The sequence below is a fragment of the Bos javanicus genome, chromosome 8 (assembly GCF_032452875.1).
Source record: "Bos javanicus breed banteng chromosome 8, ARS-OSU_banteng_1.0, whole genome shotgun sequence".
NCBI classification, from domain to species: Eukaryota; Metazoa; Chordata; class Mammalia; order Artiodactyla; family Bovidae; genus Bos; species Bos javanicus.
Window position 1 is genome coordinate 87,102,314 of NC_083875.1, and position 25,140 is coordinate 87,127,453.

The window sequence follows — 25,140 nt, forward strand, 5'->3', positions numbered from 1 at the left end:
CACCACGGTCCAGTTTCCTGAATATGACAGGCAGTTGCAAAGGCAAGGCTTCTTATTTCTGACACAGCTTTAGTGACAATGTGTCATTTAGCTCCTGTGGCTCCCACTGAATCAGCCCTTCTTATCCTTATTCCAGGAGACTCAGCCTTGAAAATGTTCCCATAGCTCTCCCAACAGTGTTGTAAACATCTAATTTCCTATATTAAATCACTTCTGTCCAAAATACCAAGAACAACTTCTATTTCCAGCACTGATATGGTCTTTGATTTCAGTGATCTTCTTTATCATACATGATTTCACATTTACATGTGAAATGAATCTATTTCTTGAATTTCAGTTCCATTTCATTGAGCAATTTGTATTTCAGTGATGCCACATTGTTTTAATTAGTACAGTTCTAATATCTGGTTTCGTAAATCAAATAAGTTCACCATGTTTCTTCTTTTTCAAAGTCAGTTCCATTATTTTAGAATATTTAACCATCCATTGGAAAACGAGAATCAACTTTTCAAGTTTTTCAAAATATCCATTGGAATTTTGATTAGGTGTGATTGGACTTGTTGGTTAATTTGGGGATAACTGTCATTTTTATAATATTGACTCTTTTAATCCAGAAATGTGTTCAGTCTTTTCATGCATACACTTCCTTTCATGTCTTTATTCAGTGTTTAATAGTTTCCTTTACATAGATCAGCTTGTCCTTTTCTGTTAGATGTAGTATTTTTGATTATTTAACCACTTTTTGTGATAAATTATATTCTTATTATAAATAATACCTTTCCTCAATTATATTTTGAATATATTTAAATATAATATTTTAAATATAGTGAAAAGAGTAACATTTATTAAGCACTTTCTAGGCATGAACTCTCCTTTTATTTCTACAACCTTTAGTTTTCCTACATACTTTAGATTAACAGAAACATTAAATCATAGCTTCCTTGTAATAGTGAGAATATGTTTTATTGCTCATTGCTGTTTTCAAGTATTAATGGTTATTCTTTTTTATTTTTCTATTTTAACTGAAGGTCTTTATTGTTCCACTGTGAGGTAATGATTAAAATTATCCTGAAAAGGAATACTCTTCAAATAGTCTATAGTAAACACAGATATTTTTTAGTTATAAGACATTTTTTTAGTTGATAACTTTAAAATGTTTTCCTTTTATAACAACAAATACCCATATATCTGACTAGTCTCCAGTAAACTTAACAAATGCATTTGGTTTTGATCAGTTGCTAAGTTGTGTCCAACTCTGCAACCCCATGGACTGCAGAACACCAGGCCTCTCTGTCCCTCACCATATCCTGGAGTTTGTGCAAGTTCATGTCCACTGAAACAGTGCTGCCATCCAACCATCTCATCCTCTGTCACCCTCTTCTCCTTCCGCCTTCAATCTTTCCCAGCATCAGGGTCTTTTCCAATGAGTCCATTATTTGCATCTGGTGACCAAAGTGTTGGAGCTTCAACTTCAATATCAGTCCTTCTAATGAATATTCAGAGTTCATTTCTTTTAGTATTGATTTGTTTGATGTCCTTGCTTTCCAAGGGACTCTCAAGAGTCTTCTCCAGCACCACAGTTCAAAAGCACCAATTCTTCAGTGCTCTGCCTTTTTTGCGGTCCAGCTCTCACATTGGTACATTTCTACTGAAAAGACCATAGCTTTGACTATACAGACGTTTGTCAGCAAAGTGATGTCTTTGCTTTTCAATACACAAACCTCTTTGCTTTGCAGCTCTAGGTTTGTCATAGCTTTCCTTGAAAGAAGCAATTATCTTCTAACAAATGCATATCATACCCAAAAAGAGTGTTGGAGAGGACTGCCTGACACTTTTCTGACAAACCTCATGCTTTTTTGTTTAAGCCCTGTTACTTGTAACAGCATTACCTCTTGGCAAGAAACAAAACATTTCTGGGGTATAAAGGAGAGGACTCTTCCACTCCTGTGAGATATAAGAAAACTGGACACCAATTTCTCTGCAAGACTTAAAAATGTTGTTCTTTTCTGTTTGCTCCTTTCAATGAGGTATATATTATCAGGAAACCTATCTTTGAGAATATTACTGCCTTTTGTATCTTCTGCAGTTTCTGGAAGAGAGAAAAAACAAGGTATCTGAGCCTGGATTTCTAAGAAAATGGAGCACGAAGGCTTTCTTGGGAGGGACAACCCTCAAACTGCAAGGGGGTGGGGAAAAGGGACGCATAGCAGCAGGGAAAATAACAGGCAGTGATGTGTTACCAAGCTGACTAGAGCTTCCTAAGCAAACTCTGCCCTTGCTCAGTGATGTGGCTCACCATGCGGGTAAGCATTGTGGGTACCATCTCCTGCCTCTCACTGCTCAGAATTCCACCAGATGATGCACCAAATACTCTGTGGTTTTGGGTACCTGCCCCACAAACATCTTTTGGGAAAGGCAGGTTCCCAGCTTCTGTGTTTGTCTGAATTCCTAAGTGATGGAGCCCAAATATCTACAGGATCTGCCAGACCTGCTGCATGAAAGAAGCCAGAAGGTAGCCAGCCACACTCCCACAGGGACCAGAGATAGCTGGAGGGGTGAAGGACTCCCAGACTAGGTCTCTCCACTTGGCAAGCAGTCAAGGCCTAGGCTAGCTGAGGTCGAGGAAATCCAGAAGGAGCCCACACTAGGACTTGTACGCCTGCTGTTTTTCTAAGGGGAGTGGATATCTTCTTGTACTTTAGGGGAAAAGTCCTGAGCGGCACAAGTCATGGGGTAGCATGAGTCCTGCTTCAGGAACCACTCACAGATGGCTAGGAGCAAACAAGTCAAGGTACAGCACTTCGCAAGTAAGCACACACCTGGAGGCAGAAGTCAGGTGGGCCTCAGCTTCCTGCCCAGTTAACCCTTTCATGCCCAGATCCACACCATAGAGTCTCAAGCTGAGCTGTGTCCCCAGGTTGGGTGAAGAAGTCACATAGCATGTAACTGCACAGGATGGTGGGTTTCCCATGTGGCACTGAGGCCTCAGGCAGTCAAAAAGGGGCAGCCTGAGTCTGTGAGAGTCATTTCCTAGACAGGTTGATAAGAAGTCCAGGGGTCCCCAAGGAGAGAGCGGTCTGGAATTCTCAAGGAGGAAGGACAAACTTTTTTTCCCCTCTACATTCCTTGGAGAAGGAAATGGCAATCCACTCCAGTACTTATTGCCTGGAAAATCCCATGGACAGAGGAGCCTCGTAGGCTACAGTCCATGGGGTCGCAAAGAGTAGGACACGACTGAGCGATTTCACTTCACTACATTCCTTAGGATTATATAACAATAATGTATCCTGCTAGAGGACAGTCTCTGGAAAAAACCTTCTGGCTAATCCTGTTATCTTAAAATGTAAATTATGAGAGTAGGTCTAGTGAGGACTTTACAACCTCCAGATATTCTTTTGATTATTCATTGTAATAACTAATTGGCGAGTATATAACTTCATTGCTAACACTAGCAAGGGGGTACTCTTTCTGCCCCCTTCTGATGTCTATGTCAGAAGCTTTCTCTATCCCTTTTATACTTTAATAAAACTCTATTGCACAAAAAGCTCTGAGCTATCAAGCCTCGTCTCTGGCCCCAGATTGAATTCTTCTCCAGAGGCCAAGAATCCCAGTGTCTTTTCGTGGTTCAGCAACAACCTTTCAAGTCTGACTCCTGGCCCCAACACCTCTCGCCTCTGCATGGGTGAGATGCCTTAAAACAGCTGACACCCCTCAAACAATGTGGTGCCTTAGCCCTTGTGCTTAGTTGCCCAGATGTATCTGCCTCTTTGACGCGTTGGACTGTAGCCCGCCAGGCTCCTCTGTCCATGGGGTTTTCCAGGCAAGAACACCGGAGTGGGTAGCCATTCCCCTTTTCCAGGGGATCTTCCTCACTCAGAGACCTAATCTGCATCTCCTGTGTCTCCTGCTTTGCATTCTTTACCTGCTGAGCCACTGGGGAAGCCCTTGTGGTGCCTTAGAGGAATCCATTGTTATGGTGCACTTGAGAGGGATGGAAACACTTGCATGGCATTCACAAAATGGCATTCACCATCTCACTGGATGGTTGGCACTCACATAAATCCTTAAGGACACCACTTCCATGCCCTGATGCTGACACCTGCACTCACCCTCCAGAAACCACACCGCTTCCTTCCCTGGAGCAAAAGGGGAGCATCTCAGGGGAGACCCCTTGTGGGAGGGAGGCCCGCAGCTCAAAGCCCCAGGACCCCCGACATCTGGCACTCCCTGGTCATTGGGGTTATCATGCTCACCTGGCCCCACTCCATGGGTCTCTGCCTCCTTGCCTGTCTACTCTAGGGCCTCTATGTTGTCTTCCTTGTCCCCATCTTTCCATGCCTTGCCACCTCGGCTCTTTACACCTGAACGAAGAACTCGTTTCTAGTTCTCTCCTGTCAGCATTCACCCTGTTTGCCACTCCCAGCTGGCCCTGCCTAGCACACAGCTCTGAGAAAACACCCAGCCCTTTGTTTCCTTCAGAACTACAGCCGGCTCTGGATGTCTGCAAGGCTACCCAGGCTACTGAGGGTCCTCTGTCTTACCTCCTTCTTGGGTAAGAAAACTAGTATGTAAAGCACAGCCCCGCGGCTGGGCATTCTGTCTCTATATGTCTGAAGTTACTTCCATCCTGACTAATGCTAGTGGCCCATCTGCCACACACTTCACTCAGGGCTTTCCAGAAATCCCCTCACACTCTCAACAATGTTAGGATCAAGTATAAGGTCATTATCATACTACTTTCTAGATGAGGAAACTGAGGCAGCAGGGTTTCACTTGACTTACCCAGGATTGTTTAGCATGAGGTAGAGACCTATGGAATCCAGAGGCGTTGAGCTCTGGAAACCAGGCTTTCAACCCCTTCCTCACACTGATTTTTCTGTATGACATTTTACATAAAAATATGTTTAAAACATTTGTGTCACTTTAAAAATTTTCTAAATTTCTTTTTAATTGGAGGATAATTGCTTTACAATGTTGGATCGGTTTCTGCTGTACAGCAGTGTCACTTTGGTAGACCTTGTCTCTCAACATTTGTGCTTTACCTGCCTGAACAACACACAAGCCTCACTGGCATGACCACTTGGGGTTCCCCTTGCCTGGACCTGGTCTGCCTTCCTCACCTGCTCTCCCACTGCCAGATTTCCTCTTTCATCTTTTCCAGGAACGGCTCAACAAAAGATGGTCAATTAATGGAAGGATGAATGAACTTCTGTCCCTATCCACCTCTGGTATACTCTCTTCAAGATGGAGCCAATCATGCATATATATGGAATCCAGGAAGCTGGTACCGATGAACCTATTCACAGGACAGCAATGGAGATGCAGATATAGAGAGCCGACTTATGGTCCGGGGCGGGGGAGAGGAAAGAGAGGGTGAGATGAATGGAGAGAGTAGCATGGATGCATATACACTATCATATGTAAAATAGATAGCCAAAGGAAATTTGCTGTATGACTCAGGAATCTCAGACCATGGCTCTGTAACAACCAGAGGGGTGGGAAAGGTAGGAGGTGAGAGGAAGGTCCAAGAGGGAGGGGATATAAGTACACCCATGGCTAACTCACATTGATGTATGGCAGAAATCAAACCAATATTGTAAAGCAGCCATCAATCAGTTAAAAATAAATATATATATACATTTTTTAAAAGATGTAACCAAGCAGTTGTTGAAGTGAATTGAATAAGGGACTGACTATCCCTCAGAATTTATTGTCCATATTCAATCAATAGGGATCCACATTCTGCACACACATTCACATGTATGTGTGGAGTCCCACATATATACACACACATCTTCAGTTGATGATACCATTTCCCTAACGCAGACACATTTTGATTGGGGTAATAATAATCATACCTAACATGAATCACTACCTCATATTGGATACTTTCCTAAGCAGTTAACATACCTTAGCTCAGCTTATCCTCAGAAAAATTTGAGATTGATTATGTTATTATCAATGGCTGCCAAAAGGAGAAACTAAGGCCCAATGCAGTTAAGGAAAGTATCTTGCCCCAGCCGTATAGCCTGCGAGCGGTGGGGCTGAGACTCTGACACACCACTGTCTGCTTCTCACTATTGGGCTCTACTGTCTGTTGGTCTGGATGACTGGCTCAGTGTCTGCTTTCCTGTCATCCCAATAGGCCACCAACCCAGCAAAACCCTCCGCAAATGTGTGTGTACTGCTTACGGAGATCATCACACAGCAGGAGCTGAACTAACGTCTCATGCACTTCTGCTGAGTTGCTCAGAGTCTATTAAACTGGAAGTTTCTCAGAAGACCAGAAATGTGGTCAAGCACCCAATTTCCGGGCTTCTAGTGTATTTACCAAACTGATAACATTCATTTTAATCTCTTGTTGAAACAAACCACACCTGCAGAGGACAATTTTTGTCTCTGTATCCGTCATTGTATGCATTTCACAGTGCAATTTCCTCTGGTGCATGCTACAATTAGGAAAAGTAAAGGTTGTGGGTGAGCCAGCATTAACCTGGGGCAGCTTCTCTGAAAATGCCAAATTTGCAAGGTTTCCTTGCTGCACTACATGCCTGTGGCTTCTCTTGAAGAATCACCCCCATTGCAATGCCAGAAGGCATGCTACAGAGAATCTGCCCAACTCCCTCGGGCCTTTTATGAAGAAAGCAGGTTCAGAAAGATAGAATGATTCCCTTAGTGAGTCTGGGGTAAGGAATGCATTAGAACCCCAACCTCCTGAGTTGCAGCCTTGGCTCTTTCCAGCGAACTACCCTGTGTGTGACTTTGCAGAAATGTTTAGATAAGGTTTGCCTCAGTGGCTGGAGCTGCATTGCAAAGTGGACGTGTCATCTCTTATTCTTAGTAAAATGACTTTTGTTAGAACACATTTCACAATTTTATATTTCACACTCTCGTAACCCAGCTAACTGTGTCCCAGTCACCAGCTAACTGCTGCCACATGCTTGCTCCATCACTGGAGGTTTTGCAATGAACACAATTAGCTGCTTCCCGAGTCTTGACCATTTTTAGTACATTCGCTTGTCTCTCTTCTACTTTTTTGTTAGTTTCCTTTATTTTGACACCTTTACTCACATAGACCATTGAATGTGAGTGAACAAAAGTGCTAATTGAAATGCGTGCCATCTGTGGTGGCTGAATTTGAGGACATGTTTCAATTTCTGTAATGGTATACTTGCAACATTCTCTCTTCGTTTGCAAAATCACCTCTTTCTGATCTTTTCCTGGGTCTTTTTGGAAATAAATGCTTTGAAATGTATTCAGACCATCAGCTGCTTTTGTCTGGGGAAATCATATAGTCACTGTAGAGATCTAATTTCTTTCTTAGCTTGAGCAAGCACCATTTAATAGGACACATTTCAACTTACAATACTTTAAAGACTGTACTTCCATGGTGAGTGTTATTTGACCATCTTCTATTACTCAATTTCCCACAAAAAGTAGTTTTTGAAGAATAAGGCCAAGTACACTAATGGAACCACGTGGCAGAAGCAGGGGGACTGAGGCTGGAAGACAGAGTGGAAATTTTGAACACTCACAATATCTGGGTTGTGGCTGGGCCAGGTAGGGGGCAACAGACAAGAGAGGGTGGAAAGTTGGTAGAGGAAAGAATCCAAAGGAGTAATGAGGATTTGACGATTGAGTAAAGGTCAAGGGAAAAAATAAGGATGAATCAAATAAATCAAGAGAAAAAATGCAAAAAGAAAAAAAAGCAGAAAGCATAAAGGTCAACAAGAGTGGATGAATGGAAAGGGAAGGATCAGAGCAAAGCTAAGGACTGGAAATAACATGAAGTGTAGAAATAAAACAAAGTACACGAGGGAAATAAAGAAATGCCATTCCAAGAAGTTTCTGCCTGAATATTCAATGACTCATTAGGTCAAAACACCAGCATAAATTGCATACTGATGGGTGTGAGCAGGCCTCCTGTGGGTGACCAGCCTTGACCGTTGCTTCCACACTATCTCACATTTTAAAGCCTCAATGCAAAAGCAAAACAAAACTATAACCTATGGATTCCTAGAAATTGTTTCACCTTCTGTCCATAAAGTTTAATAAAAGGACACAAGAGCCTCAAAAAAAACACAGTGCAGTGGAAGGACAAGGGTCCTGGACACAAAATGCTGGCTGTGGGGCCCTGAGGTCCCCAGAGAATTTTTAGTTATGGAAAGTTTTCTGCAAAGAAAGCCAGAAGCCAAAAGGTGGAGCTGTCCAATCTGGATCGCTGGGTAGGCTGCCTGTCTTTCAGCTTCCACAGCTTCTTTTCCCTGGGGCATCTCTTCAGAACTCCTCCATCAGAGGAGAGACCCTCCAGCCCCCATCTCCCTTAGATGGGGCATTTTCTTTTTCTCTGCCATGGTCCACACACAGGAAACCTGAATTCTCATTAGATAGCCCAGTTTGCAGCTACCCCTGTGTGAAGGGGCCCCAGGTAAAAACTTGTCAATACATATGTCTTGTTAGGTATGTTCTCCCTCAAAACATATGCTATTGTAGGGTGCTTCCCATCTCAGGAAGAAAAGGTCATATTCTTAGTCATTCCCCTCTGCTGTTAATATTTGCTCAGTCAGAAAGCGTGTTGGTAGTATAATCAGATGAGGCTGAATATGGTTCATTGTCTTCTGCCAGAAGTTCTCATCACAGTCCTGACCTTCTCTTCCCTCATTCCTCCCAGCACTAAGAGGAACTGAGGGTAAGGAAGTTTTGACTTCACTACTTCAACCAGACCCCTCTTCCTCCTCTTCTCAAGGACCTGGTAGCAAGCCTGTTCTACACTCTGGCTCATGCTGACTTTCTGGAAGCTTCCCCAACCTGAGTAATTTGTTTCCAATGTTTCAGTTTGTATGTTCCATTTACTCCTGTTAATCTGCAAGTGCTTGCCTAGTCTGTGAATGTTCTAGGGTATAACATTGGACACATCACCTCTTGAGTCATGGGGACAGATCCTTCATTGTATTCTTTAGTGGTTTCTTAATCACCAGGAGGAGCTAAAGAGTTATTTTCTAAGCTAGTATCACAGATATCTTTTACGCTTCATATGATTTCCAGGTAAGATGGCAATTAAAAATGATGCAAGCACAGTCTCAAATATACTCAAGTAATTAGAGGAGCAAAAGTTTTCAAAATTCAGCATAAAGAACCAGTTTCCAGGTTCAGAGAATTCCTCCTCTATCACCAATTGGGATAACTCCATGCATTTCCCCTACCTTTCTTGAATTTCTAAGTTGTTTTTCTATGAGGCTACTTACTACCCATCCTGGGCATCCCTGGTGGCTCAGACGGGAAAGAATCCACCTGCAAGGAAGGAGACCTGGGTTCGATTCCTGGGTGGGGAATATTCCATGCAGAAGGGAAAGGCTCCCCACTCCAGTATTCTTGCCTGGAGAATTCCATGGACAGAGGAGCCTGGTGGGTTACAGCCCATGCAGATGCAAAAGAGTCAGACATAACTAAGCAACTAATACTACACTACCCATTCTAGGACAGCTTTGGAATTCTGCGAAACTATTTAAATAACAGAACAATGTGGACAACATGTTTGTAGGTTGGGATTGAGGTGATATGCTCTTAGTGTATCTGGACTTCTAGGGACTAGAGGCATTTTTAACCCTGAAGAGGTAACTGACATGCATATGGTTTTAATTTCATCTGAGAGATTTTCAAAGCTACAGTGGGCATTGTGAGGATTTGGAAAAAAAGAAATGTATTAGTAAAAGTGAAAAGAGCAGAAAATATAAACTAAAATCAGGATTCATTTTCACCACAGGAGTCAACTCTTTGAAATAGATGTCTAATATAGGTAGCTGACTCAAAAGCCACACACAGATGTGCTTCTCGAATTGGTGAGCCTCTGGAAAGGTGAATTTGGGGAAGATGCTAAAACCCCTACTGCATGTCTGCGTTGACAGGGCCCTGTTGGTAAGTCTACACTTTACCAGATGAATTGTGAACATGCGTGTGTTCTGAACCACAATATTGCCCTTGGAGAATAGTTTGAAATGTGAAGCCTTCCGAAAACCTAACTGCTATGTAATAAGCATGTTTAAGTATCAGTCTTCGGGTACTTATAATTCTGTAATATGAGAATGGGGAAGACAGAAAACAGACAAGCAGCAAGCAGAATTTCTATTGACGATGGAGGTCGGTGATGGTAACTGGAGGAAAGGGGGTGTTCACTCTACTCTTGGGTGTTTAGTTCAGATTTTTCTTTTTCTAAAAAGTGAGTTTTTATCATAGGAAAAAGAAGTGGGCACTCGTGAAAGGCATTTAGCCCAACTCCCACATAGTCCAGGCAGATCAGGAGACCCTTCTGCACCTGCCACATTCTCTGTTTGGGCAAGTCTGTGCATCACTGTCAGGAATATGGCTCCCTTCGCAAAGGCAGGCACTGCTGCTCTACGTGTAAACGAGCCCGGTGTATGTCACGTGCCTTTTCAGTCTTTGGCTCCATGACTTAACTCGTCGTGAGGTGTCCTTTCTCCTATCACTTTATGTCTCTTACGTAGCCAGAGAATTTTTGGGAAAAGCCAACCACATCCACTTAGAGGCAGAAAGACAGACTTGCTCCTAGCTTCAAGATCAAGGAGACCGTGAGCAGCCGTCTCAAGCCCCAGCAGCAAACGCCAGCGGGCGTATCAGCTGGGCGCACGGGGCCCGGGAAACTGCATCCCGGGCAGCCACTCTCGGCGTGGCCAGGGGGATTGGGGGAGTGGCAGATGGACCTCCGCCAGCTTGGTTTCCCCGTCATATTATGCAAAAACTTCGCAGCCGTCATCTTCGTCCTAATTGTGTAGTGAACGACATTTACTCGTGCGTTGCGCTTCCCCACCTAGCCAACCCCTCGCTCCCGGCCGTCGCGCTCTCAGTGGAGACGCGCGCGGAGCATTGTAACCGCTGCCTACGCAGCACCCCTGGGCTCTGATCCGCTGCCTGGCCCTCTCCCCTCGGCGGCCCGCCCGGAGTCCTGGCCGCTCGCCAGCGCCCCCAGCCTTCCCTCTCGCCCATCTCCAGGAGGAGGGGTCCTCCAGGAGTGTGCGCGGAGGCGGCGGCGGAGGTCCCTGCCACGCCCCGGCCAAAGAGGCCTGCGGCCCTCAGCCCCGGTACTCGGTCAGCAACAGGTAGCTCGGCCGGCGTTCGGGGAAACAAAACGCGCCTCGGCGAGCGAGCAAGGGTCGCTGGGCTCAGGAAGGCACCTCGGTGACCGAGAGGGTGAAGACAGCGGTGAGGGGAGCCGGACGGCGAGGCGGAGGTCTCCGGCCCCTCCCCAGGCTCGCCCCAACCGAGGCGACCTCGCCGGCCGTTGCGCAACCCTGGAGCGGGCCGCGGGGCGCGGAGAGCTGGTCCTCCCGGCACTCAGGCGACGGTGCTGACCGCGGCCGGGAAGGGACGCGGGCCGGGTGCTGCTGGCGCTGCCGGGAGGAGGAGTGGGCGGGGGCGGAGTGGGGCGGGGCCTCGGAGAGCCCGCCCCCGCCGTCTGCGGCCATTGGCGGCGGGCTGGGGGCGGGTGCGGGCGCGGCGATTGGGGCTGGGGCCGCCCGTCACGGCGGGGCTGGCGGGCGGCGACGTAGCGCCGCGCTCGGAACTGACCTACTAACACACATCTCCCGGCGCGGCCACGGCGCCCGCGGACCAGGCGCGCCGCCTGCCTCCCGCGCCGCGCCCTCACCTCCGCTTGCCGCCCCGGAGGCCCGGCCGAACCCCGGTCCCCGAACGCCGTCGGCTCGGCTCCCGGCCCCCGTTCTTTCTTCCCGCCGCCCCGACTCGCCAGCCGAAGAGCAGGATCACGGTAAGCGCTCCGCCCACCGCTGGCCGGGGCCCGGCGCCCGGCTCCCCGCGGGCTCCTGAGGCGCGCGGCCGGCGGGCGCTGGGCGCGGGGCGGGCTGTGCGTGGGGCCCGGCTGTGCGCGGGGCTGGCCCGCGGCTGCGAGTGTGCGCGGGGCATTCATTACATAAACTTTTGCTGCCTTGTCAGGAGGGGACTCGCCACCTTAAGGTGGCTGCTTTGATTGCAGCGCCCTCGCTCCGGCACGTAGTCCGGGCTGGCTTGCGCTCCCCCCGCTGCTGTTGCATAATGTCTCCTGATTTCAGGAAAATTGATGTTTTGGTAGAGGAGAGCGCCGGGGAGGCTGAGCCGTCTCTTGGGGAAGGGCTGCGCTCTCTCCTTTCTGGTCCCTTCAGTGGGACTGGCAGCGGAGGAGAGAAGGGGGGCTGAGTAGTGGGGAATAGTCTTGATTTTCTCGTTGAGAAAGAGCGTCGGTAGCGTGAACGGTGACGGCATTCAGAGAATGCCTGCGCTGCGTTTGTTTGTGTCCGGGGCTGAGTCTGCACAGACGTTTTCCACCCTGTTTGTCGTCAGCGTGTTTTACCAGCGCTCGGGGAGGTTGTGGGATTTGTCCTTGCATACATTGCATAATCTGCCCACGGTGAAATACTGGCAAGGATTAAGGGTTAATGTGCGAATGTGCGCGTACGTGGGCAATGATTTGGTAATTGTAGTGCAGCGTTGGGTATTGGATCATTATTTGCGTGTATACTACGTCCCAAACGAAAAGGATGTGTGTCTTTTTTTTTTTTAAAACACTCCTACAAAACATAAAAGGAAGAATTCCTCGGGTTGTATTCTGATCTTGGATACTACCCGAGCTCGTCCCTTTGGTGTTCTGAACTATTCTTTTTAAATCTGGGACAAACCATTGTGACGTTCACCTCCCACCTTCCTAATTTTAATGCATTCCGTTCGATCAGCCCTTTTTTTCACCTTATTGTCATTGCTTTTTCAGACACGACAAGACAGCACATAATAGTTTCCTGGAAATGTTGCATTATGTAACTGACGAATTTGCTGGCAGTGAGCATAGGAAGAGGGAGCTAATTACGTGATTTTATAATCTTGCTACAAAGAAAGTAGGACAATCTCAGCCTTTAAAATGTCACTGTAACAGTTTTTTAAAAGGATATTTTAAACAAGCAAGTAGACAACTGGGTAAGCATTGAGTTTGCTCATGTTGCCGAATGTGCGTCTTTTGCCCTAAATGAAATGTGCGTTCTTCTAAATTTAGCCCTAACTATCGCATTTTAACAATTGTGGCCTCACAGCGCTATTTCTGGTGTTTTCTCCAGGGCTGTGTGCAAATACAAGTTCAAGGCCATTTGCTGTAGTTTTAACTCCACGCCTTCCGAGAGACCTTTGATAAGATTGTATTTTTAGGAAGGCATTTCGCAGAGCCCGGTGATTTGCTGGATGCTGACTCCCATTTATCTTTTTAAAGGACACTTTAGGAAAGTGCTGTTCCCTGAGAACAGCAGGGGATGACCGAGTGTCATCTTTTGGTCTTGGCTTTTGTAAATAACAGCGAATGAGGCCACAGTATTATTTCACATTTTTTTTTTCGTCCAGACCAGATATGATTTATGGGAAACAGATATAGGTTAGTAGACTGTATTTTTTTTAATGGATGTCCCAGTTTTATTCATGTGAGAATTATATGACTATGTAATATACTCAGATTTTAAATTTATTCCTGGACTTCTATGTAGTGTGTGTGTGAATATATGTGTATGATGGTGTGTGTATGTCAGATTGTTTCCCCCTAGTAAAATAGAGCAGGGTTGTGGAGGGTTTTTCAGGGGCGGGGAGAGGGCAGAGAAGGGGACAAAGATTACAGAGATTCACCTCTGGAACAAATTTATTGCCCCAAGTAATTGAAGTCGCTTTCCTAGAAGCTAATATTGCTCCAGGGCCCCAGTGTCAGACCCCCGACCTACTCAGGAGCTCGGGTTGGGAGCCCTGGGCCTGAAGGGGCCGTGTAGCGCCACCTTCCGATCGCGACCTTAGGGGTGCTCCCTTCCTCCCAGCGCGTTCCTCCCAACTGCGGCCCCTTCGGGTCTGGGGGTGTGTGGGAGGGTGTGGGGGTGGCGGGCGCGGACCTCGGTCAACGGCAGGGAGCGCCCTTGGGCGGCGCTTGGACCGGGGCTGCAAGGCGGCCTGCGCTCCTCCTTCTCGCCCCCTCCCCACATTCCTTTGTTCTGGCGCGGGGGTCTAGGCTGCACCGAGGCCCCTCTGCGCCGCCCACCCGGCGGGGGCGGGCCCGGGGGGGGCGTGGCGCGGGGGGCGGGCGGGGGCCGCCGAGGGACCGTCCGCTGCCGGGGAGTGCGGTGCTCCCTAGGTTCGCTTGGGCGGAAAGAGGGAAAGGGGAAGGGAGGAGGGAGAGAGAAGAGGGCAGCTGGAGCTGGGGGATCGGAGCCGAGCGAGCTGGAGGGACCCAGGGCGAGGCCGCTCCGCGCGGAGAGGGCTGCCCGGCCCCCTGAGCGCTTCAGCGCCGCGGCCCGGGCTGCTCCAGGGGCCTGCCGCCTTGCTTTTTTTGCGCGCTGAGCTCCTGAGCACCGCCGACACCTTTGTTCGAGAAGGCGTCATTGTGTGTCCTTCCGATTCTTGTAAAATGAAAAAGACCTAAGAAAACCACCAAATGTCAACAGACCACAAAAATTGGAGGTGGGGGGTGGGGGTTGCTTCAGTATTGATGATGATGACATGGAGGACCCCAACTTGACGAGTCAAGTGTATATATATATATATATATTTTGTGTTGGTAGATATATATTTTGAACACTAGTTATGTGGCTAGACTAGAGAGAACTCGAATCCCCCCGAGTTAAATATTTTAAAAAATCACAACACTTGTGTGGATGGGATACCGCTGTCCTGCTGAGTAAGACTACGGTACTTTCATCCTGGCAATAAGTCTTCTGAGACTGTGCTCATGCAATAAATCGCAGTAAATTCAGGGCAGCGTCACAGTTTTCTAAAAGCCATCAGCGAAAAGTGTATTGTTTAAAAAGTTGGCTTCTATGGGATCAAATCCTACCCACCCCCCTCCCCCGTCCCTAATGGTTTCTTTTGAGTTTCAGGCAGGTCAGTAGCTAGGAAACAGTGAAGTGCTACCTAGGAATACAGGCTCTGGGCTCAGAAAAGCTGGGTCCCAGGCCCTAGTCTTGGGGACTGCTCTGATAGGCCTCCGAGGTAAACTGAGGGAATAAATCCTATTTAGCTGGAGAGTTGTGGGGAGCTCAGTAAATGCTTCCTGTCTAAGTGACTTAAGTGACCAGGAAGCAGGTATATGTGCGTGTGTATGTGTGTGTATTTTAATATTCATCTTTATTTTTCACTGCCTAAGTCTCTGTGCAGTAAGGGTTGAAGTTTGAACTAAGCCTATAGTTAAAGATTCTTCTTGAAATACTGTGCTTTTGTTGTTGTTGTTGTTCTAGTAATGATTAATTTTTTTCTCAAAACTATTTGCTATTTCATTCAATGGTAATTTTAGTTTGAAGGAAATTCTTGACAGGATTGCAGAACCTCATACTTCCCAAGTCATTGGGTTAATGTTCGGGGGAACTGTTTAAAGGAACAGAGAGAGGTGAGTTGATGGTAGCGTTAATTGTGTAAAAAGGGCCAAACAGCTGTCTTTTTCCAGTTCCCTTGACTTGTTTTGATGGTTTTCCTGGGCCTGGATAATCTCTGGGTCTAAAATTCCAGTCAGAGATCACAGGCTGGTTCGACCTCACAGATGAGCTATCCTGGGAGGCAGTGTGTGCATCCTTTATGGTTAAAACCCTAGGATATGCCCCATGAAACTGTCAGTGGTTGACCTATTAATGTAGAATTAAATTTCATTTGGTTTATCCTTGTAACATAGAACAATGCTTCGCTAAGAATTACAAGAGGCAAAAATTAGGCCTGGAACTAATCATAATTGTTGCCTTGATGCTGCTTATTCTTCAGAAGAGATGATGAGCTAGTACTTACTAAAATGGACCCTGCCTGTGCCAGGCACTGTGTTGACTCTTCTGTTATCATCCCCATTTTAGACTTAAGAAAGTGGACCTTAGGAGAAATTGATTAGCAGTCCAGGCCAGGAACCTGAAAAATGGGTTTGTGGGGGAGGGGGGCTCTGTCTCTGTCTCTTCCCTGAGTATGAATGCAAGCTCACTGGAGTTTTTGAAACAATTTCCTTTTCTGTGTTAAAGACTTATCTTTGCTAAGTGCAATTATAACATCACTATGATGCAACAACCTGAAAATTAAAACCCTTTGTTTGGGCCCTTTCCCATGTTGAGCAATGTGCTTGACTCACCAGCTGAGTGGATATTTCTAGTTGACCTTGCTTTGGTCCATAGAGTCAGTTCCGAGACGTGAATGTGATTGCAGCATAGAATGGAAAAGGTGCAGTCATATTGCCGAGGCTTTATTTTTACCCGAGTAAAATCACACATACTTCATTATTTCCATTGTAATCCAGATGGCATTGATGCTGTTCAGAGTTGTTTATTTTTAATTTGTATTAAGGAATGAGAGCACACTTGGGATTCAATTCAAAATATGACAGAAACAATGTAATTGAAGTTTCCTTTAATATTCATTTCTTGTTTTTGTAAGGTATGCCTGTATTTCACAGGGTTAACACATTGTTTGATATCCTGTTATTTTTCTAAATTACATTTGAGTTGATTTTTATCCAGATTGGACTTGTGTGAGAATGTCGAAAGACATTGACCTTTGATCACAGACATTACATAAGAGCTTTTCAGTTTCAAAATGAAGTTATATTACCACCACCCCCAATTATCTCTCAAATTTCATTACAAATAACTTTCTTGTAGTTAAAAAAACACTGTTTCTCATATGGTTTTAATTAGAGTATGCTAGCTTGTTTTTATGATAAGAACGTTTAGTAGAGATTTACTAGATACCTTTCGTAATAATCTGTGCTTTGAGCATTCATTTTCATTGGAAGCAGAATGATGTTTATAAGCCTTTTAGTTCTCAGAACATGGTGTCTTTTATTAATTAACTTTCTAGGGATCTAAAACTGGAATTAAGTAGCCTTCAAATAAACACTAAAAATAAACATTTAAAATAATCTGTTCTACTCATGAGGCACATAGTAAATGGCATTTGTAATCGTCTGCTCACTGGGAAAGAAACTGAACAAGAAATTAAAAAGTCAAGCTGAGGAAAACTGGAATGATTCCTCAGTGTAATTAGGAACATTCACAACCTTGCCCTTTCATACCCTTTTCTCACCCAGCCCTGCACGCACCCTGTTTTCCCCATCATTGCCACATGTTGCATGTATTCTGGCATTACTTACCTGTTGCAGAAATTTCCTATAACTGGGTTACTTCATGATTATTGGTGTCCCTTAGGATTTCAGATTAGTTGCTAGTTAATGAGAAGTTATCTTTTTGAAAGTTTCAAGAAAACAAATGGTCCCCATTTTGAAGTGACTGCAGATGTTTTTGTTGTTGTTAATGCATTAGTATTTCATCACCCCCACCCTTCCAGTTCCCCTCGCTCAAGCCTTGAAGTTGTTTGGTTGTGTTAGCATCTATGCATTTACCCCCAGCAGTCTTCAGAATATTTCCATTGAGAGCTCGCTTACAAATAGTGGACTCTTTTTATTAAAAAAAATAAAAATAAAAAGCTAGCTTATACTATAGTATTTCATATTTCAATCCCGTAAATTATATCAGTGCTATAGTAAAATGCAATGTTGTCATTGTATTTATTAAGTTTAAATCTAATTTTCAAGTAGCCCTTTGTTGAGGATGAGAGAGCAAGGAATTTGAAGTATTTTCATTTATCATAAACTTTCTCTGGTTTTGACACATTCATTTACAGAAGTATCCGAATAGAAAATGTTGGTCAGTTTGTTGCTATGCTAGGATAGATTTTGGCAGAGCGTGTGAGAATCTGTTTATGTGTGTATTCATATCTTGATCAAGTATACATTTCTCTCTGACTTCAGGGTTGAAGTCTATGTTACTAGAGACAGAATTATATTATTAATGGGAGGCATTTATGAGGTTTAACATAGTTTTCTTAATTGAAAAAAACATTTTATTTTCTAGCCTGATTAGAAGATCCTCGTGCAACTTCAGGGTGTCCCACCCCCAGATTTTATTCTCATCCAGGAAAAGAAAATAAAGCAGTTTATTGAAACAATCACATCATGGGTTTTACCCACAGGAAGAAAATGTAGGTTAATATTTGCTAGTATTACTAGTTTAAAGAACTGTGAATTGATTCATTAACTTTTATCTTTTTTCACTAAAATGGCACTTATCTCAAAAATAAGCAGTTGTCTTCCTAGTGGAGAGATGTAGTTTAACATAAAAGATTTTTTTCCTTTAATGGTATCTATACTATATCTCCAAGAGTGTAAACAGCACATTCAGAGAGTAGAGGAAAAATGAGGTAATTTTGTCAAAATATTTCCAAATCATTGGGCATATCAAATAGTACTTCATCTTGTATTGACAGAATGTTAAAATCAGAGATTAGAATAGAAGCAATTTGCAGTCTCTCTCAAGAGATAATAAAATTTTTTCATAGTAGGTTTTAATGTCTAAGCTATTAGTCAGCTTTTAGATGCTTGAAACAAAATGTTTCTTTTCTTGTTTTGTAACAAGTTTAAATTGTCCACTAGTATTTCCCTGAGAGATGTGTTGGAGGCCAGGGAAGATATAGGTCTGTTACTGTAAACATAAGTCATAAGGTCCCTCCTCAAAAAGAAATTAGGACTAGAATTTGTGCTGTAAAGCTTTATTTGTTTAGAGAATTTTCTAAACCAAATTTAATCTTAATTAAAAACATTTAGGTCATCTGACTTAAGTAGAATTTTAAATCTGGGCTTACGAAACAACTCCTGCCTGTAGAAATCTCGTGATGTACTATGAAAAAGCATTAATTAGCAATGGCACGTCCGTGTTAGGTGTGGGAAAATATGTCATTGGAATGTGATGACTCCTGCTCTTAAATTTCTCTTTTTATTTGTGTTTTTAAGAAGCAGCCATATTATCTAATGGGTGTAATGAAACCGATCGTGCTGAACACACCAGCATCATAGAATTGGCATTTAGTGTCAATTACTCACCAGAAAGGAAACTAGCGGTGACTGATTTAACACAGTGTTAGTGGTGATCTGAAAACTTGAGGCAGAGGTGAAATGACTGTTAAATTAATCATAAGGGAAAACACTGGAATCTGAAATAAAGGTATTAGTTGAACATAAATACTGATGTTTTTAGAAAGCACTGCAATCCACCTTTGCATGCTCTTTAAATGTATTGTTGAAAGGCACAGATAGATTCTCTCCCCTCAACATCTCTGCCCTCTAGTGCTGCATGATCTTGGGAAAGTCCCTCAGTCTTCTGTGTTTTAACTGTACCCTATTCCCATGTTGAAAATTGATATATTTTGGGTTTGTGAAAAAAAAAATCGCAGATGACAGTGCCAACAGCTGTAACTTTTCTTTTCTTCTATTTATTTTAGCATATAGGATTGCCAGGAGATTAAAATTTTAGAGACAGATGAAAATTTAGAATGCTTTCTCAATTCATTAAATAATCACAGATATAAAACAACTCTGAGGAAGATGGAGAAAAGTTCCAGATGGTACCTTTGTTGTCTGAAAGAAGTTCTGGCCACATCTAATAGTGCTTTGCTGCCCCCAAATCACTTAGTTGCTGCTGCTGCTGCTGCTAAGTCGCTTCAGTCGTGTCCAACTCTGTGCGACCCCATAGACGGCAGCCCACCAGGCTCCCCCGTCCCTGGGATTCTCCAGGCAAGAATACTGGAGTGGGTTGCCATTTCCTTCTCCAGTGCATGAAAGTGAAAAGTGAAAATGAAGTCGCTCAGTCGTGTCCAACTCTTAGTGACCCCAGGGACTGTAGCCCACCAGGCTCCTCCATCCGTGGGATTTTCCAGGCGAGAGTACTGGAGTGGGGTGCCATTGCCTTCTCCAAAATCACTTAGTAAATGGGTATATATTACACAGAAATGAGAAGAACAGAATTGAGAATCTTAGCTCTTCCACTTAACTAGCTGTGTGACACTGGGCAAGTTGCTTAACTTCTCCCAGCCTTAGTTTTCTCATCTGAAAGTGGTTATTATCATGAAGGCAGTGAAATAATGACAGGCCAGGCTCAGGGTGCCTGTTGCATAGTCCGTATTGAGTAAATGGCACCTGTAATGATTGTTTTTATTGTCACCATACCAAGAAAAAATCAGCGTGGCTAGAAACGTGATACGTACACTGACTCCCCATGTTGGCAGCGTTCCTACCACACCCGCGGATGAGTACAGTGCTCTTCTGTATTCATGAGCCTGCCTCTCACCAAAGACTAAGGGGTCCCTGATTCTTGGGAGTTTGATTCTTCCTTCCATCTTTATCGGCCCCAAGTCTGGCTCAGTGCCAGATATACAGTAGGTGCTCCATATCTGTTGCATAAGACAAGTAATGAATAAGAGAAGTTCTCTCTTAATAAGTAAAACAATCTTTTTTAGAATTTATGTAATAATATCAAATTTCAAAGAATGTATCAGCAAGTTTTTGGCTACATAGCTCTCTTAGGTAAGGCAAATAAGTCTCAGTCAAATGACGAGCACCTAAGAGGTTCAGTTTGTTGCTAGGATACAAATATATTAATTTGCTCCCTGAACTAATCGGCATTCTAGTTGGGCATACAAAACAAACATGTAGGAAGATACACGTTGTACAAAATCAGCACCTCTCTCTATAGTATCTTGAACTGCTAGTAAATTCTTTTCAACACAGAAAAGTTATTTGATAAATAATATTACAGAAGATACCCTTATGTAGTATGTGATGATTTGCTGGTGGAATCATAGAGGCAGTTATTATGTGCAGATGAGGGAAGAATCCAGATTCTAGTATACCGAGTGAAATTGAAATCGGAAGATTAACTGAAAAGAAATGAGATTTTTCTGCAGGTTTTGAACATACCAAACAAAGTTATAGAGATGAAGAAGTGGACATACAGTACTTAGACATATAGAAGTGGTTTAAAAGATTTTAGAATAAGTGAGATATTTTTGTTAAACAGAAGTAGGATTATTTTCTCTATGCATGTGGCAAGGGCTGCCTGCCTGCCCTCACTCAGCGTGATTCTTTGGAACAGGAGATTGAAATCAGAGTCTTAACTCACTCAACATAGGTTTGAAATGATGAAACAGATATGAAATGATGAAAGAATGAAAAGTTTAGAAAGAGTAATACAGACAGAATGGTGGGGCATTTCAAAAGCATAACTGTAACAATTCATAGGTTAGGTGAAATGTAGAAAGAATTTAATTTTTTTCCAAGGAAAGGATAAATTTAAAAATGCATGGAACAGAAAGATGGTCAAGTGAAAAAAATACTCAGAATCATAGTGTACAAGGAAATAAATAGTAGTACCTGGGGATACAGTGGAGATTTGAAATGCATCTTGGAAAAGTTCAATATAGTTATCTTCCTAGAGTTGGAATTTTTACTCTTGCTTCAGCATTCATTTGATTTTAGTGGGGAGGACTTAACAGATTTAAGAAATACAAATTATTGACAGAAGGAAATAATCCATTCAGTAAGTAGAAGGAAAAGGAGTTTTCATGTCAGACCAAGAAATAATAAGTGCAAATATAAGAAGTAGTGTAGTTTACTAAGTGATAACTAGGAAGCTCCCTTTCTCACACCATCACGGCCTGCTGTGGCAGACTTGCCTTCATTTCCCACTAAAGTATATTATCAAAGACAAACAGAAGCTCAGTATTCATAATCATTAAGTTTTGCTGAATTGCAACTCACTGTTCGTATTGGCTCAGTTTGATGGGCGAAAATGTGGCATTAAACGTTATCCTTGATGATCCTGAAATGATTACATCATTCCTTCTATTCCTTCTGGAAAAGACACAAGAAGCTGGCAGGCTTTTCCAACTGATAAAATCAAACTTCATTAGTCAATATAAAACTATGCACAAGAAAGAAAGAGGGACATGGAAACATTAACTCTTTCTAATGGGGCAGGAGAGAGTGCCATATACAGATAGTGCTGAATAAACAGTTGTTTTACCATATCGCCTTCATGAAAGTATAACCTACTGGAAAACTAGGCAGAGAAACCCTGTCCAGAAACACAGATCCGAAACTACCATGAAAAGATTGTTATTGGAGCCTAATATGGATTTATTATCTCCTGTCAGGCCAAATTCAGATTATAAATTTGTCATCAGTGGAAAAGGAAGCTAGTTGATAGTCCTGTTTTCGAGTTCTTATATTTTGTTTGAAACTAATTAGTAAAATAGAAAGAAATTCTTTCCATAATTACATGCTCTCAGTTTAAAATAATTTTAAGTTTCAAGAAGGCACTGTACTTAAAAAAAAATATATCCCTTTGAATAGTAACCATTTGTTTTAGGCTGAAGCTACTATATCAGTGAAATCTTTTAGGACAGAATTATCAGGACCAAAAAAGGCATTGTAGATGCTACAACCTTAAGTGAATGTTTGATAAATCAATTTGAGGGAACCAGGGGTAAAAAAGCATTTTCTCATAGCACAAATGCGTCAAAGAGACAGCTTTATTGAGAAGAGTCCTTTTCAGGTGTGCTGAGTCACTTGGCAGAATGACTGTGACATAAACCACATAAGAATTAAACAACTACAACTCAGTTGTTTGTGTGACTTTTATTTTTGTTTTTGTGGAAATAAAAATCTAGCTCCATTTCTGTTTTCCATATAATTACAGAATCTGTCTACTGACATTAAAAGGGTTTACTTGGAAAAGTTCCTTTTATGAGGTGAACTGGTTTGCTTGGCAGTCATATAAATGCTATCTAAAGGTATTCAGAAGCCCCACAAGATGCAAGTACTATTTAAAAATGTACTAACCAGAGGCGATCTGTCATTTCCTTCCTGTAATGTCCTATCCCCACATGCCCCACCCCACTGTTTTTTCTCCTGAAACACAGCCGCCTTCTGTTTTTCCCCAGGGCAGATCTGTTCTTTTCTCTCGCTCCCCTGGACCACATACTCCCCTGCTGACCGTTCTCAGTGGGGACTTGTCCTTTACAACTTTACAGTATAGGTATTTGGGTACTTACTTTCTTTTCAAAGTTGTAAACTCTTTGAAGGACAAAACTATTTCCCCTCAATGCTTCGTCTAGTTTCTTGTACATAGCTGGCAATAAATATTTACCAAATAGATAACTATTTCTCTTTGTGTATTGCAGGTCATCTAGAAGACCCCTACTTTGTTCAGTGAGAGGAGTGGGAGAGATTTATTCTGGATGGTAGAACAAAAGGAAGAATATTGATGGATTTTAAACTGCAGTTTTTAAAGCACTTGAGAACACTGAGGAAATAACTTCTTCTCCTGCACTGCTCATATAGGTTAAGGTGCAGCTGATGCAGCTGAGAAAAATGCAGAGCATCAAGAAGGAGCAGGCATCTCTTGATGCTGGTACCAACGTGGACAAGATGATGGTGCTTAATTCTGCCTTGACCGAAGTCTCCGAAGACTTGACGACAGGGGAAGAACTCCTTCTCAATGAAGGAAGTGTGGGGAAAAACAAGTCTTCAGCATGTCGGAGGAAACGGGAATTCATTCCCGACGAGAAGAAGGATGCCATGTATTGGGAAAAGAGGCGGAAAAATAACGAAGCTGCCAAGAGGTCCCGGGAGAAACGTCGACTGAATGACCTGGTTTTGGAGAACAAACTCATTGCACTGGGAGAAGAAAACGCCACTTTAAAAGCTGAACTGCTTTCCCTAAAATTAAAGTTTGGTTTAATTAGCTCAACAGCCTATGCCCAGGAGATTCAGAAACTCAGTAATTCTACAGCTGTGTACTTTCAAGACTACCAGACTTCCAAATCCACTGTGAGCGCCTTTGTGGATGAGCATGAGCCCTCCATGGTGGCCAGCAGTTGCATTTCTGTCATCAAGCACTCTCCTCAGAGTTCTCTGTCTGATGTTTCAGAAGTATCCTCGCTAGAACATTCACAGGAGGGCCCTGTGCAGAATGGCTGCAGAAGCCCAGAAAGCAAGTTCCAGGTCATCAAGCAAGAGCCATTGGAACTGGAGAGCTATGCCAGGGAACCCAGAGATGACCGAGGTGCCTACCGAGGGGCCGTGTATCAGAACTACATGGGGAATTCCTTTCCCGGATACTCGCACTCTCCCCCTCTGCTGCAGGTCAACCGATCCTCCAGTAACTCTCCGAGGACATCAGAAACTGATGAAGGTGCAGTAGGAAAGTCATCCGACGGAGAAGATGAGCAGCAGGTTCCCAAGGGCCCGATCCACTCTCCCGTCGAACTTCAGCGTGTCCACGCCACGGTGGTTAAAGTTCCAGAAGTGAATTCCTCTGCCTTGCCACACAAGCTTCGGATTAAAGCCAAAGCCATGCAGATAAAAGTGGAAGCCTTCGATCATGAGTTTGATGGCACGCAAAAACTTTCCTCGCCTGTTGATATGACGTCTAAGAGACATTTCGAACTCGAGAAGCATACCACCCCCAACCTGGTACATTCTTCTCTCACTCCCTTTTCAGTCCAAGTGACTAACATTCAAGATTGGTCTCTCAAATCTGAACACTGGCATCAAAAAGAACTTAATGGCAAAACTCAGAGTAGTTTCAAAACTGGAGTGGTGGAAGTGAAAGACAGTGGTTACAAAGTCTCTGACCCAGAGAATTTGTTTCTGAAGCAGGGGATAGCAAACTTGTCTGCAGAGGTGGTCTCACTTAAAAGACTTATAGCCACACACCAAATCTCTGCTTCAGACTCTGGGTAAAATTACTACTGAACAAGCTCTGGGCCTTTAGAGATGTCATTTGCAATAGATGAGTACGTTTTGTATTAGCCTGAATTTTCACTGGACCTGTGATGTCATTTCACTGTATAACGTTCACATGTTGTCTGTTGGGTGTCTTTTTGTGCACAAATTATTATGAAGATTAGACTGTGTTATCACTCTGCCTTGTGTATAGTCAAATAGTCCATCGCAAAGACTGTATATATTGAACATTATTTTTGTTGTTCTATTATAAAGTGTGTAAGTTACCAGTTTCAATAAAGGATTGGTGACAAGCACAGAACTTTTGCTCTATTGCACTTAGTTTTATGGGAAAGAAAGCAATTTAAGTTACAAAAGTAGATACTGTATTAAGATACTCTGCATTTTATTTATTTGCAGGAGTTTTCTCCCATCTATAGTAAATGAAAGTCACTCAGTCATGTCCGACTTTGTGACCCCATGGACTGTAGCCTGCCAAGCTCCTCTGTCAATGGAATTCTCCAGGCCAG

General features: G+C 43.6%; 1 protein-coding gene across 4 annotated transcripts; it reads left to right on the forward strand.

Annotated features, from left to right (window-relative positions):
* The first annotated feature begins 11,026 nt into the window (after positions 1 to 11,026).
* Positions 11,027 to 24,932, forward strand: NFIL3 (nuclear factor, interleukin 3 regulated). Of its 4 annotated transcripts, XM_061426285.1 has the most exons (3): positions 11,694 to 11,782; positions 17,904 to 18,030; positions 23,065 to 24,932. In XM_061426285.1, the coding sequence occupies exon 3, from the start codon at positions 23,240 to 23,242 to the stop codon at positions 24,626 to 24,628; it is 1,389 nt and encodes a 462-aa protein (XP_061282269.1). In that variant the 5' UTR covers positions 11,694 to 11,782; positions 17,904 to 18,030; positions 23,065 to 23,239; the 3' UTR covers positions 24,629 to 24,932. The 4 variants fall into 4 exon arrangements, with proteins under 4 accessions (XP_061282272.1, XP_061282271.1, XP_061282269.1 ...); XM_061426288.1 differs by lacking the exons at positions 11,694 to 11,782; positions 17,904 to 18,030 and adding an exon at positions 11,027 to 11,114; XM_061426287.1 differs by lacking the exon at positions 17,904 to 18,030 and having other exon boundaries at positions 11,692 to 11,782.
* Positions 24,933 to 25,140: the final 208 nt, after the last annotated feature.